The 18362-nt window shown below is 45.3% G+C and overlaps 1 protein-coding gene across 1 annotated transcript; it reads left to right on the top strand.

Annotated features, from left to right (window-relative positions):
* Positions 1-316: 316 nt before the first annotated feature.
* klf6a (Kruppel-like factor 6a) lies at positions 317-8059 on the top strand. The gene is made up of 4 exons (XM_053412405.1): positions 317-715; positions 2857-3439; positions 4261-4384; positions 5136-8059. The coding sequence occupies exons 1-4, from the start codon at positions 614-616 to the stop codon at positions 5185-5187; spliced, it is 861 nt and encodes a 286-aa protein (XP_053268380.1). The 5' UTR covers positions 317-613; the 3' UTR covers positions 5188-8059.
* The last annotated feature ends 10303 nt before the right edge of the window (positions 8060-18362 follow it).

The raw sequence follows: 18362 nt of genomic DNA on the forward strand, positions 1-18362 counted from the left end.
GCAGCGCAGCCGGCTCACAGGCGCTGTCTGCGGCCAAACGCTGAGACCAACGCAGGCACCCAGAGCCTCCAGCCCCGGCATATATACATGCCTATAAATAACCAGCCAATCAGCGGCGGGCCACTGGCAGTCAAACCCGCCAATTAAAACGCGAGAATGGAACGAATGAAGTCGGTGCTCGGCCGCCATTGGCCGCCTGTGATATCATTCGCGAGCCCTTACGCCGCTCGCCTCTGATTGGCCGCGGCCGGAGCGGAGGACGGAAGGAGGGAGGAGAGGGAGAGAGAGAGCAGGGGGCGGGGCCCGGAGGTTTGAATAGGGAAGTTTTGCAGAGCGCAGTTGTTCCTCATCCAGTCCACTGCGCGCCTGTCAATACGAGAGAGAGGAGGAGAAGACGAAGAGGAAGAAGCGAGAGAAGGAAGGAAGGAAGGAGGGGGCACTGACAGAGCCACTCTGCCGCTGCTCAGATCGCATCGCCGGGGGAACGCTCTCACTCCCACTCCCTCCGCTGGCTCTATTTTATACCTGACTCAAATATTGAAAGTGCAGCTACTCAAGGCTTAATTTTTTTTTTGTAAAGAAGAAAAGGGGGAAAAACACACGAACAGAAAAGATGGATGTTCTACCCATGTGCAGCATCTTTCACGAACTTCAGATAGTTCACGACACGGGCTATTTCTCCGCCTTACCGTCACTGGAGGAGTACTGGCAGCAGGTGAATATGTCCACTGTGTGTGTCGCGGTCCGGGCTGCTGCTGCAAAGCGGAACTGGCTGCGCTTCTTCTTATTTTTTTATTTTTTATTTTGTGGCTTTAATAGATCACTGGGAAGTTGCGAATGTTTATACAATCACATCGTGTTATTGCTGTTAACACAGCGGTTCCAGTGCGTAGACGGAGCCCGTGCGCTCACCTGACACGCTGCAGCAGTGTGTGTATGTGTGTGTGTGTGTGTGTGTGTTTGGGGGGGGTGGTATGAAGTTTTGGCAGACTGAAGTGGATCAGTGTGTCAGTCTGACAGCTGGAGTCCAGCCTCTGCTGCTGCTGCTGCACCAGGATGAATGAGAGAGAGCTACTGCACGCTGCCTCTCTCTACCTCCAGCTCTACCTCTGTCTATCACCCTTTCTACCCCTCTCTATCGTCAGCTCTACCTCTCTATATCACCAGCTCTACCTCTGTCTGTCACCCTCTCTACCTCTCTATATCACCAGCTCTTCCTCTCTCTATCACCAGCTCTTCGTCTCTCTATAGCCCCCCCCCCCCCCCCCCCCCCCTCTCTCTCTCTCTCTCTCTGCATGCTGCTGTTGTATTTCCAACAGCAGCATGAGCTCTCCTCCGCCGAGCTCATGCTTCCAGGATGTGAGAGCTGGTTTCACTTCCAACCCAAGCTGCTGAAACGCAGGAGGAAGTCGAGTATCGCTGATTCAAACTCACATGTGGTGCTGGCTCGGGATCAAAAGCCCCGCAGCTCGTAGTTTTTGTTTAAATCTTCTATTTTCAGAGCATCAGATTGGTCTGATTTGGTTAATCTTCACTTCCTCTATCGTCAACTTCAAATGCAACACATTATTTTGTCACTGCTTCCCTTCTTACCTCATATCACCTTTTTCTGCTTTGTAACATTAAGTTAGTAACATAACATTAACATACATGTTAATCAAAAATCATCATTTCCCACCATCATGCTATTTGAATGGGCTCTCCAGCTTCTTGTTTTTGAAACCCCTATTCTCCCTTTATTTCCTGCTCTGTAATATAGATTCTAGTTAAATACAATCATTTTAGCGTGATCCTGTGATTTGAATGAGCCCCCCCCCCCCAACATGACACTATCAAATATCAGCCTTGGCCCAATCACTCCTCGCATGAGTAGGCAGCAGCACAGCTGGAAAATATTGTGCTGCAGGAGCCCAGAGGAAATATTTATTCTACATGAGCCTCTGTCTCTGAGCACACTCCTAATGAACGGCCCCTTCTTTCTTCTTTCAACTTTTAACGGCCTCTGTAGTAAATTGGAGCCAGTGTTATCTTTTTATTGAGCAGTTGAGGGGGTGGTGGTTGAGTGGCTGACATGAGGAAGGATGTGATTGCATGGCAGAGGTACGCATGAGGGTAAGAGCAGCTGAATGGCTGGAGGAGGAAGTCGAGCGGCTTCCTTAAAAGGACTATCAAAATGTGCCGGGCGCTGAAATGACAATGCACGTTTTCTTAGGTGCAGCAGAGTTGGAGCTTACGCTGGTGGCGGTGGATGGGGGGGAGAGGTGGGGGGGGGGGGGGGGGCAGCAGCAGCAGCAGCAGCTCAGACAGAGTAAATCACATCAAGCTGAGACCAGTGGAACGTGTTTGAATGAGATGAGGCTGGATGTTGTCGGGGAGGATGAGTTTGTGAAATCAAGAATCGTGACGTGCAAATGCAAATAATGGAGACTGTCATCATCAGTTCATCCAGTCATTGATTGAAGTCTTTCAAACATAAATCAGTAGAGATACCCAGAACAACTTCCCAGAAGGCAACAAATGTCCTAAAACCTGCAAATGTTCAATTTAGCATCATATGACAAAAGAAAACAGAAAAGCCTCACATTCGAGAAGCTGTAACCAGCAAGTGTTTGGCCTTTTTGTTTAAATATAACTAAATTATTCATTCTCTTTCAGCTGACTAAACAATCAATAGACTAATCATCGCAGCACTAATGTAAAGATAAGTGCAGGGGTGACTCATGTGTCCTGCCGGAAGCATCTAACAAATATGACTCATGTGCACGTGCAGTGTTTTGCTGCTGTGAACGAGCCTCCTCTCTTCAGGGGAGCCGCTGCACTTCCTGTCTTCTGACTCGTGTGTTTTCATTCAACCAGACATGTTTGGAGTTGGAGCGCTACCTGCAGAGCGAGCCCTACGTCTCCACGGCCGACCTCAAGTTCGACGGCCAGGAGGACCTCTGGAGCAAGCTGATCTTGGCCTGCGGGGACAAGGCCAAGGCCGAGTCTGACCCGAAGCTGCCGCGGGCGCACGAGGAGGACAATCAGGACAGCCAAATGTTGGACACCAACAGTGTGAATTCAGACGCCAGCAGCGAGGCCTCGGACAGTTCGGAGGAGCTCTCGCCCACGCACAGCTTTACCTCCAACCCTCTGGGCTCCGTCTTGGTTGGCTCTGGACCTTTTAGCCCCTCGGTCATTAGCACGCCCCCTTCCTCGCCGGAGGCCAACTCGGAGCCCACCACCGTGACAAACAGCTGGGTGGCCATGCACGGCGACTTGCACTTGCCGGTCAAAATCAGGAGCGGTGGCTCCGCAAAGGGTTCGGACAAGACGGGACTCATGAGCGGGGAAGCGTCTCCGGACGGCAGGAGGCGAGTACACAGGTGTCAGTTCAATGGGTGTCGCAAGGTTTACACGAAGAGCTCCCACCTCAAAGCACACCAGCGCACTCATACAGGTCAGTACAAACTGTCAAGGCCGAGATTACGTCCACTTGTGACATGTGTGATGGTTGAGTCTGCCCTCTGTTGCTTTCACTCAAAACCAGTTCATTCACAGAGTCTACGAATGTGAGTTTTTATTGAGAGCCGGCTGGAAGTGAGATGAATTCCGTCTGTCATCGTAAAGGCATTGTCCAGCCATTGTGTAATGTAATTAAAGGTCCACATTGCATGATGTCCTCAGCTGGAGCGCTGTGAGCATTAGCGCTGCATGGCTGGATACCTAAACTGTGACCTAATCTATCTGGAATGTGACTCACTGAGCAAGCGAGTGAGCGAGCGAGCGAGCGAGTGAGGGCAAGGGGGAGGGGTTGCACATGGGAGATAAAAAGAACTTCAAACCGGATTGAGTTTCAGCATGGGAATGGGGTGAATGGGTGGGGGGGCCCAGGGGGCCCCAAGTGGGAGGCCGCTGAATGGTCATTTCAATGTTCCTTACTTCTGATTAGAGGCGTGAAATTGCACATGTTGCTTATTTCATTTTCTACACACTGAGCGTATGTTTGGTATTCAGCTGCAGAGCATCGCTGTTAGCATTCTTGACATGTTTCATCAGGCTGCATTAAAAAAATCAGCCCTACTGATCCAACAGGTTCAGTGGAATCTGCCTCTCGAGTGACCTGTCATCAGGCCTCGGCCCCGGGGTGATTGATTTGAATTCGTTTTGAATAACAACAGGGCAGGGCCAACCAATCATTGCCTGAGCAGAGAAGACAGGGTGCATCAGTGGTTTGTTTTGTGTTTTCCACTTTCACTCACCTGTTCCGTCTCCCTGCAGGTGAGAAACCATACAGGTGTTCATGGGAGGGCTGCGAGTGGCGCTTTGCACGGAGCGACGAGTTGACCAGACACTTCAGGAAGCACACCGGGGCTAAGCCATTTAAATGCAGTCACTGTGACAGGTAAGCCAGACTTTCATTATGTCTCCACAGACTCAGGACACTGAGGCCTTTTGAGGGCTCGGTCACACAGATACAAATGTCTGTTACTCTCACATCTAATCGGAGGAGCAAAATAAAACCTTTGCTTCCTTTGGTGAGGCAAATCACAAACTGGTTTAGTTGATGTGTGTGTGTGGCTGTACCCTTACTTAGCTCAACACGACTAGTGTAAATATGGGCCCATACTAGCTTAACGTAATGTGTAAATGCTGGCTGGTGATATGTTTTAGAATAGATGTAGCACTCAGTACATTTGTTTCATGATCATAAAATTAGCTTTGTATTATAGGTTGTGTAAAGCAATTTAATATCATCCAATCAGATTAAAAAAATCAGTATCTGCCTCAGAAATCAAATCTTCAATGGCCTTTTAAATGAATTAAACTTCGAGCTAAGGATGTATCTTTTTGACAAGTAATACAAAATAAAATTTCATTTAGGGAAATGAACAATCAGCTCACTTAATTTGGGATTTTTATTTTTAAAGCTCCCAAATGTCAACATCAGGCTGTCACTATAAACCTGGAGGAGATAATTGGTCTCAATGAGCCACTTCTCAATAGGAATTTGTTCAGTTATTACCTCGCGTGTCATTAAAAAGCACGAGTTCGACACCATTAATGTTTAAAATCACTGTAGCACAAAGCTTCTTCCTCCGTTCAGTGCAACATGTCTGACTTCCTGCCCCCCCCCCCCCCTCTTCCTGTTCCAGATGTTTCTCCAGGTCAGACCATCTGGCTCTTCACATGAAGAGGCACGTCTAGAGAGCAGGGCGAGCGCTGAGCGAGCGTCGCAGTGAAGGGGTGGACGTTTTTTTTTTTTTTTTTTAAGAAGAAGAAGAAGAAAACAAACGCCGACGTCTCTCCCGATCCGGTCTCTTGGTTGAACTGTCCCAGAGAGCAAGAGTAGCGGGAGTGTGTTCCAGCCAAAGCATGCCGTTTTGCACCATACTGAAACCCAGTGCCTCCGGGACCTCTCTTTGGAGAAAGGTGCTCTGAAGGTTGTCTGTTGCGACAAGAGGACAAAATCATGGAATGGGGAAAGAACTTTGTTTTTCATTGAGAAGGACTTAAAACACAAAAAAAAAAGACAAAAAAAAAGATAAAGAGACACGCAAACAGAATGAATGATTTGTATGTATGGTGCATGATGTTTTGGGGACATCTCCCGGACAGCAGATACACTGGTACTTTAAAAAAAATACCTGTCTGAGGTAAGCATGTGTGCACTGTGAATGTCTGAGATTGGCCGCCGGGCCCCCGTGGAGAAAGAGAGCGAGGATTTCTTGGAGAAAGAAATGGACTGATGGATAGATGGAGCGGGGCTGGTACCGATGTTGCTGTGGACTGAATGGGGTTTTCTGGGGGGGGAGCGTTCCCACTCGTGTTTCCCCTGGTGGCAGCGAGAGGAGGAGGCAGGGAGAAAGTTCCTGCCCTGCCTGACACCCAGACTAAGTGGAGGAGGAGGAGGAGGAGAAGGGGGAAGTCTCCTTGGGTTTGACTAGAGAGAACTAGAGCATTGATGTGCCCCCTTCTGGTCTGTGACCCGGGAGCAAAACTCTCCCCCTCTGCCCTCCTCACTCCCTCGGTCACCGTATGACCGGAGCTTTTTTTTTTCTTTCGGTGTTTTTGGTGCAGCTACTAAATGTGCAATGTGTTACGTAGCCTGGTTTATTATTTTTTTTACATGCTACAAAGCTCATTTGTAGTCCCAATTGTATAAGCTGTGTGCTTAGAGGTATAAAAACACAACTATACTATAACTTCAGTATCATAGACAGGTGTTGCATGGTTCTAGGGTTTGTTCACTTCCTGTTTCCAACTGTATTCAGGACTGCAAAATAGTTTTTTTCTCTCAATAAAAGTGCAGCTAAAACGCGAAACGGTTTTAAATGTTACAATATTGTACATAAGCGCCCCCGATGATTTCCTCTTCATCTTTACGACGTCATCAAACATTTCCCTTCACCCTGGCTCTGCACACGGCTGCAGACGTCCCCACTGCTTGCTGATTTTCCTCCTCATTCATCCTTTGCCTTGAGGAACACTTTTTTGATTTTTTTTTTTTGTACTTTCCTTTTTCTATCTTTATAATGCACTGTTGACCTTAATGGTGCCTTATGCAAGTGACTCAGCCCCGTGGCGGCGCTTGTTTTCGCTTCCCCCCCCTCGGGAAGTCACATTTGTTGTATGGGTGATTTGACAAGCTTGGTTAAGGCTCAATTACAAATTAACTCACACCTCTTTGTGCGTAATGGAAGCTGCCTGCATCTATTCCGAACGGTTAATTGTGTTAAATGTAAATGCTCCGAAAAGTCTCTCTCTCTCGATTCACATTTTTTTTTTTCTGCCTCTTTTGACTCGGAGACGCAGCTCAGTTTGATGCACATCCCACTCATTGGAGTCGGAACATGTAAATAAGACTAATGCTGTATGTTTGGAGCACTTAAATTCATTTATTAATGCTGTTGACTACTATGTAGTATGAACTCAAGTCCATCACACTCGGCTCCCAGGTACAAAATAACCAGAGTAGATAGACCACCACGGTTTCTCTCACAGTTCAGCTCACACAGTGCTGCTCCTTCTCTTTTGACCCTGTATCCCTCCCCTCCATCCTCTGCTCCCTGTCCCCCGCTCCGGTCCCCTCTGTCGCTGCAAGTGGGACCGGAGAAAACGCTAAAGATTTATTGTAATTAACAGGCCGCAGTCGGACAGGCCTTGCCTTGTACTGCCTCGCGGTAATGAATTGCTAAAGGCTTTGTTGGCATGGAATCTGTCACAGACTGCTGACTGTGTAGGTTGGTTATTGACCTGTCTGGGGGAGCGTTGTTTTAGCCAAGCTGCAACAGTAATGTGAAGAAAAAAAGCAAGAGAGAGGGGGAGGGGGGGGGGGGGGGGCAGGTGGGTTCTCGGCAGCAGATAAAGATCAAGCATCGATGTTGCACATGGAAATTTGCCCCCCCCCCCAAAAAAAAGAAGATCAATGAAGTTATCTCCTGAAATTGTTTTTTTTGAATTTTCCCACTGGAGGTGGATGGATACCGAACAAAAGGGTGGAGACCAGACTAATTGTAGGGATAACACTTATTACTGCTTCAGGATACAGTGATTGGTGCCACCCGCTCCAGATCAGCGACCTTGCTGCTGGAATCCGTCGATGGTTGCAGCAAGTCGCACTGTGGCGTGTTCCAACATATGGATTTCAGATCAGCGGGGTGAAAGAGACACGATGAGTACAAACCTGAAACTGCTTGCTGCGATAGATTTGGGAGTGCTGGCGATGCCTTTTGCGGGCAAAGCGAAGGAACATCCATTCTGTGGAAGCAGCAGCCAATATTGTTCGAGTGGTAATTGAGCCTTGATTTAGCCCCATGTTTGCTCGCATCTTTCACACTTTCACACTTCCCGTCATCCTCCTTCATCCCACTACTCCTCCGTCACACACAACTACACACAGACACACACACAGCTCTTTGTTCTCAACTGAATCTTTGTATAAAAAGAAAAAAAAACGACTTTTGTAAAATTGTTATGTTTTTGCTTTATGAAATTTTTATTTGAAATTGTTTTGCAAAATTGTTATATTTCTGTATGAATGTATTTTTTATTGGAATAATAAGAAATTCTTATCTGACTTTGGCTCGCATCCTTTCTTAATTCTTAAGTCTCCTCAGTTGTGCTTCATTATTGTGAAAGCTTTTTTGTTTTGTTTATGATCAGTATTTGTTGCCCTTGGGAGGTTTGCAGCTTGTTTAGGGGAGTGGCTGCTTTTCAGCTGCACCCTGCCCTCCGGTAATACGGACACAATTCGATTAGGGGCCAGGGTGTGAGCAGCGAGGGTGCATATCTGACATTTTGAATTTGTCACTTAAAAAATGCATTAGAAACCCAAGTGTTTACCAAAGTCTCTGTGCTGCAGACAGCTTGTGTTAAACGGCTGTACCTGCTGCTGCTGCTGCTGCTGCTGCTGCTGCTGCTGCTGCCAGGAGCACTACATGGCCTCACCTCCTCCCGACTTGTAAACACCAGCATGAAAATAACTCTCCTCGAATGAGCAAATTGCATCTCTGGAGAAAGTGTTTGCTAAACACGGAAACCTGACGAAGCTCGCCCCCCTGGCAAACATTCAGATCTAGCGTTTGGTGTTTTGTTTTTATTCTCATTTGGAAAAGTTTCTGTAAAAATCTCTCTGCAGTGGTTTCCATCCTGAAGAACGTCTGACTGTTCCCTCCTTCGAGCTAGCTAGCTCTCATCAAAGCACTATAAATAATTTATCTCCATCGCTTACAGCCCATGGCATTTAATTAGAAAGCCCGCTTTTCTACATTTGTTAGATAATTACTCTACTTGACACAGATAATGATACAAAACAGCAGTGGATAAACCAAAAGAGCCCTACTTTAAGTTACAAACTAACAAGAAAATAAGATGTATACATATTACGGGGGAAAAAAACAACAAGCTCTCTGTTCCCCTGCTTATGATGCTGATGACCTAGAATGGGCCGGCAACTTATTAGCTCGTCTGATTTCCAGTAAAAGCCCTGTGGTTTGTAAATGAAGCTTCGCCTGCAGTTGGTAATTAAGCTCGCTCTGGAGAACCTCCCCTCTTTGGAGTGGTGAGGAATGTTGGGAGGGCTTTTCTCCTAAAATGCAGCAGCTCCTTGATCTCCCCAAAACTCCTGCCCCTCTTGATTTGTAGACTTGAACTGTACCTGCGATGCATAACGCCTGGCCGACGAGCAACATGACCCGCAAAAAACACTCCAACCTCCTCCTTACTTGACCCAGAGAGAGAAATCCTAGAGGCTCAGATTCTTGTCTTTTAACCTCTGGAGCCGGGGTCGGGCCGAGTGTTGCGTTTGATTTCCATGCAGCTGACTCACTTCCTGACCAGAGATGGGGAACATCTTCTTGTGAAGTGGACCGTCATGGATATAGTTTCTGGTAAATGTGGCAGTTAGATCAGCATTCTCTCTGTGATGTACGCAGGAGTGCACGTCCTCTATGTGCTTTCCCACATCGATACTGTGACTCAGCCTGAAGCCCAGTGGATTACTGGGAGCAATTATTCACTTTTGGATGTCCCACGTCTAATCTTCATGTCTGAGGGGAGTGCATCACATGTGGGGTTGTATCCCGTGACAGTGGTGAGGCCTGGAGAGGTTTTTGTACATATGATGGCTGAGGAAAGTACATTTAATCAAGTGCTTAAGTACAAACTATTGCCACCTGTACTTTCTACTGTATGCTACCCTGGTCTTGTGCTCCACTAGATTTATAGGCTGATGTTATACAGTATACATTTATTAGTCTTCACATGAAAGAATACAAAGATACATTAGGGTGGTCAAATATACAGACTTACATATTTACAGACAAAATATTTGTATTAAGTGTGAACTTATTCTTTCAGTATTTGAGTCCAAGAAACCCCCCAAAAAAAGTAAATATATAAATGCATATTCTTGTAATTATTGGGACATTTTTACGAGATGTGCTGAATCTTGTGTTTCACTTTGTGTAACAGCAACCCCCCCCCCTGCAGTTTCACCCTGACTATGTAAACAGAGCTCGTGTGGCGCCAATGTACATATATATAAAAAACCTGATACTGGGAAAAAAAAAAACTGCTTTCCTCCGCACATTACATGGAACCTAAATTTAGTCCCTCGGAAACAAAAACAAGGCCCTCAGCTGCCCTATAAAAAAACTCTAACCTAATTTGTCTACCCTCACCCTTTCATGACCCCCCGACCCAGAGTGCAAGAGTGCATTTTAGCTGCTACGTACTTTACAGAATTAAACAGTTTATGCGATAGTGTTAATGAAAAACCAAACAAATAGGATAAGCCATGGGATAATTTGATGTAATGCAGGTTTTTGGGAATATGTCCCATTGCTTACAAATTTCATTTAGAAGCCTCACACTTGTTTTTAAGGAAAATGAATCTCCATCATTCTTTACATCGGCTAAGAGCTAATTCAACTGTTTACAGAGCAGAGTGTGTTCTTGGAGTTCATTCCCATGGGCTAAACTGAGCTGGTAACAGTGATGAAGGACGACGAGCGTGTTACTCACAATCATTTCAAAGCGTCGCCCTGTTCCACGTCAGATGTATCAGTGAATCTCAATGAATGTGACTATCTCCCCCTACATAATTGCAAAGAGATTTCTATTTCATCATCCGCTTCCAAGCGGAAAAGGCCTTCCAATTGTGGATTGTAAAGTAAATCATTATCCAAAATTGCTGTGAATTAACAGACGCGGGGCAGGAGTGAGAGATTGCCTCGCCTGCGGTTGTCTCTCTCACACACACACACACACATTCACACACGCGCGAGAAAATGGACTCTGATGGAGGCACACAGTGAGTTAAATGAGGGGAAATAATCAGGAAAGAGGAGGTTATCAGACTCTGCGCCCGGTTCATTCAGTCAGTCAGACTGCAAGTCATCACATATGCAGACTTTACTCTGAAAGCCCCAGCGTCAGGGCTTTCTCTCTCCCTCCCTGTCTTTCTGTTAATGGAGTCTATTAGGACTTTGGCTTGTCGGGGAAATAGGACTGAAATCTGAGGTCAGTGACTCTCCTTTATGTCCCCCCGCTGCTGAGCTCCACGACTGCGCTCGCCCGCCACATGTGTGCCATAATCGCTATCATCGCGGATTCCGCCATCAGCACCACCATCATCATCATCGCTGCTATCTGTTCGTACGCTGTCGGGCCCATTTCAATCCTCACCGTCACTGCTATCATCAAAAGCACAAGTATCATCAGGACTATTGTTCTTCTGCAATCCCAACATTTCTCCTCCTCCTCCTCCTCCTCCCTGGGTTCTCCCTTGCATAATGCATGTTTCCTTAAACGAGCCCCCATGGTAAATTAGATTCTACACCTAATTACCATGTTGCAATTAGCTGCAGAAATGAGAGAGGATCTGAGAACATTGCCCACAACAAAGTGAGGCAGATTTGAAGTTGTGTTTTTTTTTCTCCCTTTTCTGTTTTGTTTTGTGTTTAAGACCCCGCAACATGAAGAGCCGCAGCTCGTTTGTGTGTGTGTGTGTGTGTGTGTGTGTGTGTGTGTGTGTTGTTCGACACAGATTAAATTCTGACCGAAACTGTAAGATCATCAGTTCTTTTGAAATTTGAGATGCAATCCTTAGCGAGAGCCTGCCTCACCCCAAAAGAGAGGCATCACGCTCGGGAGGAGATTTGTGCGGGACACATCAGAGCCAGCGGGATGGGGGTGGGGGAGTATCATCATAATATGATTCTGTTGACAGTCGACAAATATAATTATCCCAGTGCAGTGCCCGTTCTAAACCTGCCTGTTCGGAATGGGCTGTTAGCTGGGCCTGTGGTAATGCTCTGGTGCATCTGGACAGTATACTGTCACCTCTTTATTGTTTGTGTGCTGGATGTTGTGTGCAGAGCTTTTTTATAAACAGGCTACGGAGCAGAGTGAAGTTAAAGCCATGGGTTCATCCTACCTGGTTTATCTGCAGTGAAGATTTTAAAGTCAATGTTTTACATAGAATGAAAAGCGTTACTGTTACCGCTATGGTTTGTATTGGACACAATCTTCATCCCAAGTTCACATATATTCAAAATAAAATGCAGTTCTGCTCAATATAAAGCACTGAAGCAACCTAACGAACATTGTGCTTTTACTTTATAGAGAAATTGCTGAAGAGGAGGTGATTCTGTGAATGTTGTTGCCATGGCGGAGATCAGCGACCGTGAATGCCTGTGTCAGTGAGATATGGTAAAAAAAAAAAAAAAATCGAATTATCTAACATATGTAGCAATGACTTTGCTCTGTGGTTTAACCCAGTTGTTGATCCGTGCTGTGATATATCAGAGGCCGTAGAAGAAGACACGTTCAACTTGGTCCGCAGACTGAAGGCACACATCCCCAACCCCACTGACTGCTACAGAGAGCCGATCGCCTGTTTATTCAAATTTGTCCATAACATTTTGAAAGGTTAAATCAAATTCGATCACATCAAATTCAACACTACACTGTCTTGGGCCAGTAAGAAAACACATGCCAAGAGTGAAGCCCATAAGATGACCGGTTGGCGAGATACGTGTTCCACATACAGACAGACAGACTTTTGTTAAATTAGAATGTCGATGGGATAGGTAATAATCCCAGGATTGGTTTAAATTAATTTATAAAAGAAGGGATTCAGCTGAATAATAAGCTTGTTCATCAGTGATAAGAGACAAAGACACTGAGCGACACGGGAGTCTCCGGGTTCACACTCGCTCCTCTGCACATGCATCTCCGCAGCTCAAGGTAAATGAGTCCATTTGAATACAAATCCGGGTCGCCCTGGGTCACAATCGTAATTGTCTCTGTAATTAGATTCCCTCCGCGAGCCTCTGGCTTGTGTCACTCGGGCAGACGGCAGCAGTGCACTCGGGAGGAGGATGGACCGAAATACGCCGTTAGCCTCTGGAGCCGGGGGGGTCGAACGGTCAAGGGAGAGGTGAGGGCGCATTCCCACATAATGGTCCCGGGTGTAATGTTTGTTTTCCTCCCTGGCCTTTCCCAGTCATTAAGGAATTCTTGGTGGGTCGCTGTCAGAAGTGAAGATGGTTCGCCGTTTATGTACACAAACGATCCCAGTTGTCAGGGCACTGTCATGGCATCGGCTGTCCTTTTGAAATGACCTGTTGCTACGTGGCTTCATGTCATCGTGGCTTCGCTCCGGCTAATCCAACACGTAGGAATTTGTATTTTTTTCCGACATCTCAGCGAGACGTCAGGCTTCATAAAAGCCGGTGTGATTTTCAATTTCCGCCACTGTTGAATAGGTAGCGAGCAGAGACAGTCGTTAGCTGGAGTCAAGGTCTGTGGTGCTTTGAAAAGTCCTCTTCTCCATTCTACAGGTTAACTGTGTGCAGTTGCGTTAATCACCATGACAACTGCCTCCTGACTGTGTGTCGTGCCTGGCAGAGAGAAAGAGCGAGATGACGACAGCCTCGTGACAGAATGTGTTTTCATTTCACACTTTGTGGACGTTTTTGACTTCAAACAATTATTGTATGAAAAGATGAGGTCAACCCGTACCGGTGGTACGACTTCTTCTTTTTTTTTGTCCACTTCATCTCTGTCTTAGAAATCCAGAAACTCGAGTGATACAGGTTTCACACCAGCCTATCTGTTTTGATTAACTATTCAAGGTTTGGGCTTTGTTGTAACGTGGAGGACGTAATGAAAGAGTCTCTGAGAAGGTGAGAATTAAAACACAACTTGAGTTCCATACCACAGGTGACACAACCAACATGAGCACTTATCGCTGAAACGCAAAACCACGCACCATGTGGCTGAAAGCATTTTATTCCTGTTTTCCACAAACCAGTGTGCAACCTGAAGCAGCCACCAAACCAACTGGAAACCTCACTGCAGCCGGCCTCCAGTCCATATCTGTAGACAAAAGCTGCTGCTGGAGCAAGTTATTTAGAGTGCTGGAGAAAAAAATACCAATTTCCATCAAAGGCCACTTGTGTACTGATGTCACACGAGATCTGCAGAGAACCAAGACACGATATTTCTTCATGTTAACAGCAAACATTTTATCTTTCGGATTGTAATTTATTAACCGATTATATATTTTGAAAATGTAAAATACTTTTATTTAATTATCCTTTAGTGAATTATTATCTTCTCTTTCTTGCATGTGTGGCTGTTTCTTCCATATTAAATCAAATCAGAGCAGTCACACATTGTCGTTGAAATGAGATTGTAGCATGAGAGTTGAATTTTAAACACTGAATTGTGTATCAAATCCAATCAAGGCAATGACCCTTGACCTTTCCTCCGGCGCCATCATGAGAATGAATGGATTACAACACATGGTGGTTCAACAAGCAGCCAGTTTGCGGAACTGGGGACCTACACCAAACAGTGGCTCAGGCCTGGCTTGAGCTACGTCCCCAAATAAGTCTTGTTCTCAACTGAAGGCTTCACAAATGCAAGCAATGCTGCAGGTGTTCAGCTAGCCTCTCAGTCGACACAACATAAAAACAGAGAGAAATGTCCGCTCTCACAACTTCTGGGCTGGATAGGGGGCGCTCAAGGGTGGTCGCCAAATAGGGATAGGCTAGGGCTATATCTTATTGTGTGGATTTGTGACATCACAAACTACAAGAAACTTTACATCATTTCCATATTGTGTCAATATAGCAGTGACGCACAACAAATCCTGTTCTTCCTTCATTGAACTTCATTCACTTACTTGAACTGAGCTGTGGGCCTTTCGGTCTGAAAGCAAGTGAAATAAATGTATTTAGCCCTTTAGCCCCATTTAGAGCAACTCATTGAGGACAACCCAGTGACTGCCCTCCAGGTGAATCGCAGCCGATTCCAGTACAGCGAGTTAAATAGGAAGTGGACAGGCTCTCTGTAGACAGGCTCTTAAAAAATAAAAGCACTTAGCAGGCACCAAGAAATGTCTCTCCTCACCTCTTTGGATAGAGGCTAACTTCTCTGCGCCAACTACTGTGTCATGCAGTCATGTAATTATTGAATTTGAAGACGTAAATCCTTCACACTACTTGTGACTTAAAAATGTTACACCGTCACTGTATCATTGTTCCTAAAAAACACACAGGTTCAAGTCTTGAAGTCATTGTTAGCTTGATTAAACGACTGTGTACTTTCCTTTCATCCCCGTGGAGTCAATCATCAGGTTTTATGTGTCTTATATTTACATTTCCCTTCATCGGCTCTCTTGAAAACCAGAGGCGACCGACTTACAGAAACGCTCGGGCGGAATATTAATCCTCCCCTCCCCACCTCCATCTCACAAATTAATTTTGCAAGGCACACCAGCATTCTTTGGCCTAGACCCTAATTAATTTTTGGTCACACTAATTAATTATCGACGGGAAAAAGTGAAGAGCGTATAGGAAACACTGTAGCATGTGACAAGAAGGAGAAGAGATAGTAAAGAAAGGAGTTGCAGCTGGTGTCAGAAGTTCATCTACATGCTGAACATGTAAAGGGAAAGTGGTACAAATTATGTAAAAGCCTAAACTCGTAACTCTTATTACAGTATGTGAAATGTCCGTTTGTTTATTACACCTTTTAAATTGCTCACATGACACTGTGACATAAATTTAGATTAATGATAAGTGGTGTATTATTATACAGCGGGTTACACAAAATGTAAATATTCATATTCCCGTTAGAAAAGTAGAATAACTGCCGGGTTGTTTGCCTCTGCAGATCTCTCAGGTTGCAGGAGTCACAACCTTCACTCCTCTTAAGGTGGTGGACAGAAGAGTGTTTCTGCAGAACATGATGTCCCGGTGACAATGACCTTTTGAATATGAAATGTCATCACTGCATCATTTTATCCAAATTATTCAATTCTTTCAGATTGGTGTATGATTTTTGAGTTAGGGCCAAAATCACTCGGTCACAATGACCTCGAACTTTGACCACCGCAATCTTTGAGTCCATGATAAAATAAGTCATACTTTATTGATCCCATGGGAAATTCACTTGTTCTAGAATACGCTAAACAAGAAAACACAGAGAGAGTATAAAATAGAACGAAATGGGAAATGATGTGACGTCCAGACAAACGGATTTCCCGGAAAACTAATTCCTCCAGCCAACGCTGCAGCCGGCGCTGTGACTCAAAGGGGAAAAACGAAATGAGGGAATGAGTGAAGAGGGCATGCACTTTCTATTTTCAGCCGACATTTCATCCAAAGACATATTCCAAAGATTAATTGCCGCTCTCTGTGGAAAAAGACATCTGTCCTCCAATTATTAAGGCGATTGTTTTGTTTTGCCAGCTTATTCCTCGGGTCACGGGGTCCTGCAGTTAAATATAAATGACTCAGGCCTGTGGGCGGCCCCTCTCCGGCATGCTGATGCATCATGCTCTGGAGACGACACTTAGGAATGTTAAAAGGTTTCATATCCTGGATCGACTTTGAGGCTAATGGTAGATTCTCTCTGGGAAGCGAGTCGCCTATTAGCATCGCAGTCATCTCGGAAAATAGCCGACGCAGCTCGAGAGCAGACGTGACGCGGCGGTTTATGTGGAATCCTCACGTCTCCAAATGTGGTGATTTTTATGCTTTCATGTTTTATCGTGAGGCTGATACCGGAGCTGATTTTCCAAACGTCTTGACATTTTGAAGATGGGAGCTTTTAAAGCTTCGATGATGAGGCTATTGCCATAAATCAAGAGCTCTTACTTTCTCGCCACAGAGGAATAAATGGTAAGACGTGCAGTTGATAACAGGATTCTTCACATTTGTACACTCAGATTTACTGTAATCCTGTACTTCTACCTACTAATTCCATAGATGTCTGTGTGTGTGGAGCCATTCGGGGGGGGGGGGGGGGGGGGGTGCTTAACAGTCATTAACATTTTCTACATCTTTGCATAGTCTACAGCACCAGTTGGTAACTGGGTCAAACTGTGGGTCACAAAAGGCCATCAGATAATTTTGTTTATATATATTATTTTTTATTTCCCCATATCGGACTAGCACAGACATTCACGAGAGTCACAGCTGTTGCCCTCCGTCATGTGAAAACAAATTTATAGAATCACGTCCTATTGGGCGATTTGTCTACACAGTTAAATCACAAGATTAGTTCGGTCGCGGCAATGTTCCATATGGAGTTGAGTTTTTATTTTGTAAAGTTGTGAACTTGGGTCTGAAAATAAACAACTTCCAATGTATGGAAAAGTAACAGCAGTTCACTAAATCATTCACACTAGTTTATGAGTCAAGCACCTGAATAATATTAAAGCAATTTCAGTTTAATGTTATTCAAAAATTATCAATTTTAAAATCTTCACTGCAGATAAACCAGGTAGGATGAGGGCAAAGTTTTCTAAATTCACTCAGCACCATTGACTGTTTGTAAAAAGCTCATCGCACAACGTCCAGCACACAAACAATGAAAAAAGTGACAGTAACAGATTGATGAGGATTCACTAATGACAAGGAATAATTCTGAAGGAGACACAACAAAACGGGCAGCTTTAGAATGATAATAACCTCAGTTATGAATCAAACCCAAGAGCAGACCGTCTTTATGTGTCTGCAGTGTGGTACAAGTGTGTAACCAAGAGGCAGCCCGGCTGTATGGCCGCGCCACGTCACGTCCAATCCCCGCCGCAGACAGGCAACAGGTTACTTTGCATTTTAATTATGAGAAGGTCAGGCCAGGGTTTGTTCGCCAGCCTTGTGCTTCATGTGATTAAACATGCACCGGACGCATAATTTATAGAGCACAGAGGACGCGTTGACCCCGACGTGGTTTTACATCTCCCACCAGCCTTTGTTGGCGCATGTAAATAACGCCAGTAATTTATGGCAGAAAGATTAAGGTTGCTGGTGGGAAAGAATGACAAAAAAATCAATGACGCATATTTTTGCAATTCCAACACCTGCATTAACTCACGCTCCTTCTCATTCCAGGCGCTTTGTTGTTCTCTTTGTTGTACGTTGTGTAGTTGCCGACAGGAAACAGGAAACATCAGTGGACAAAGAGCACTGTTCCTGCAGTCAACCTGCACCTGCAAGTTCTTGTGATGTTTCTAGTGTTTTGTCACCGAAACACATTTCACCGTGGTTCTCATTGTTCATCCCCATCGAGCTATTTTCAGCACAGCACAGCACACGGCGGGAAAAAAAACCTCCACAGTCGAACGTGGATTCGATTCTGTAGCTTGGGTAATTCAGAAATGTCAGGTCTTAATGGGTGCCAAGCAGCGTCCGCTCGCCCCCCAGTAACAACGACAACAACAACAAACGGTATTTCCAATGGATTTCCCATGTAAGACCGCTCTAATTCACATCCCAACCCCCCCCCCCACTCTCCGATAGACTCTTACATTCACTTTACTAGGCTGGCCCTGCTCCATAAGATCCAGTTCTCAGACTTTG

This window comes from Pleuronectes platessa, chromosome 20, assembly GCF_947347685.1.
Source record: "Pleuronectes platessa chromosome 20, fPlePla1.1, whole genome shotgun sequence".
In the NCBI taxonomy this organism is placed as follows: domain Eukaryota; kingdom Metazoa; phylum Chordata; class Actinopteri; order Pleuronectiformes; family Pleuronectidae; genus Pleuronectes; species Pleuronectes platessa.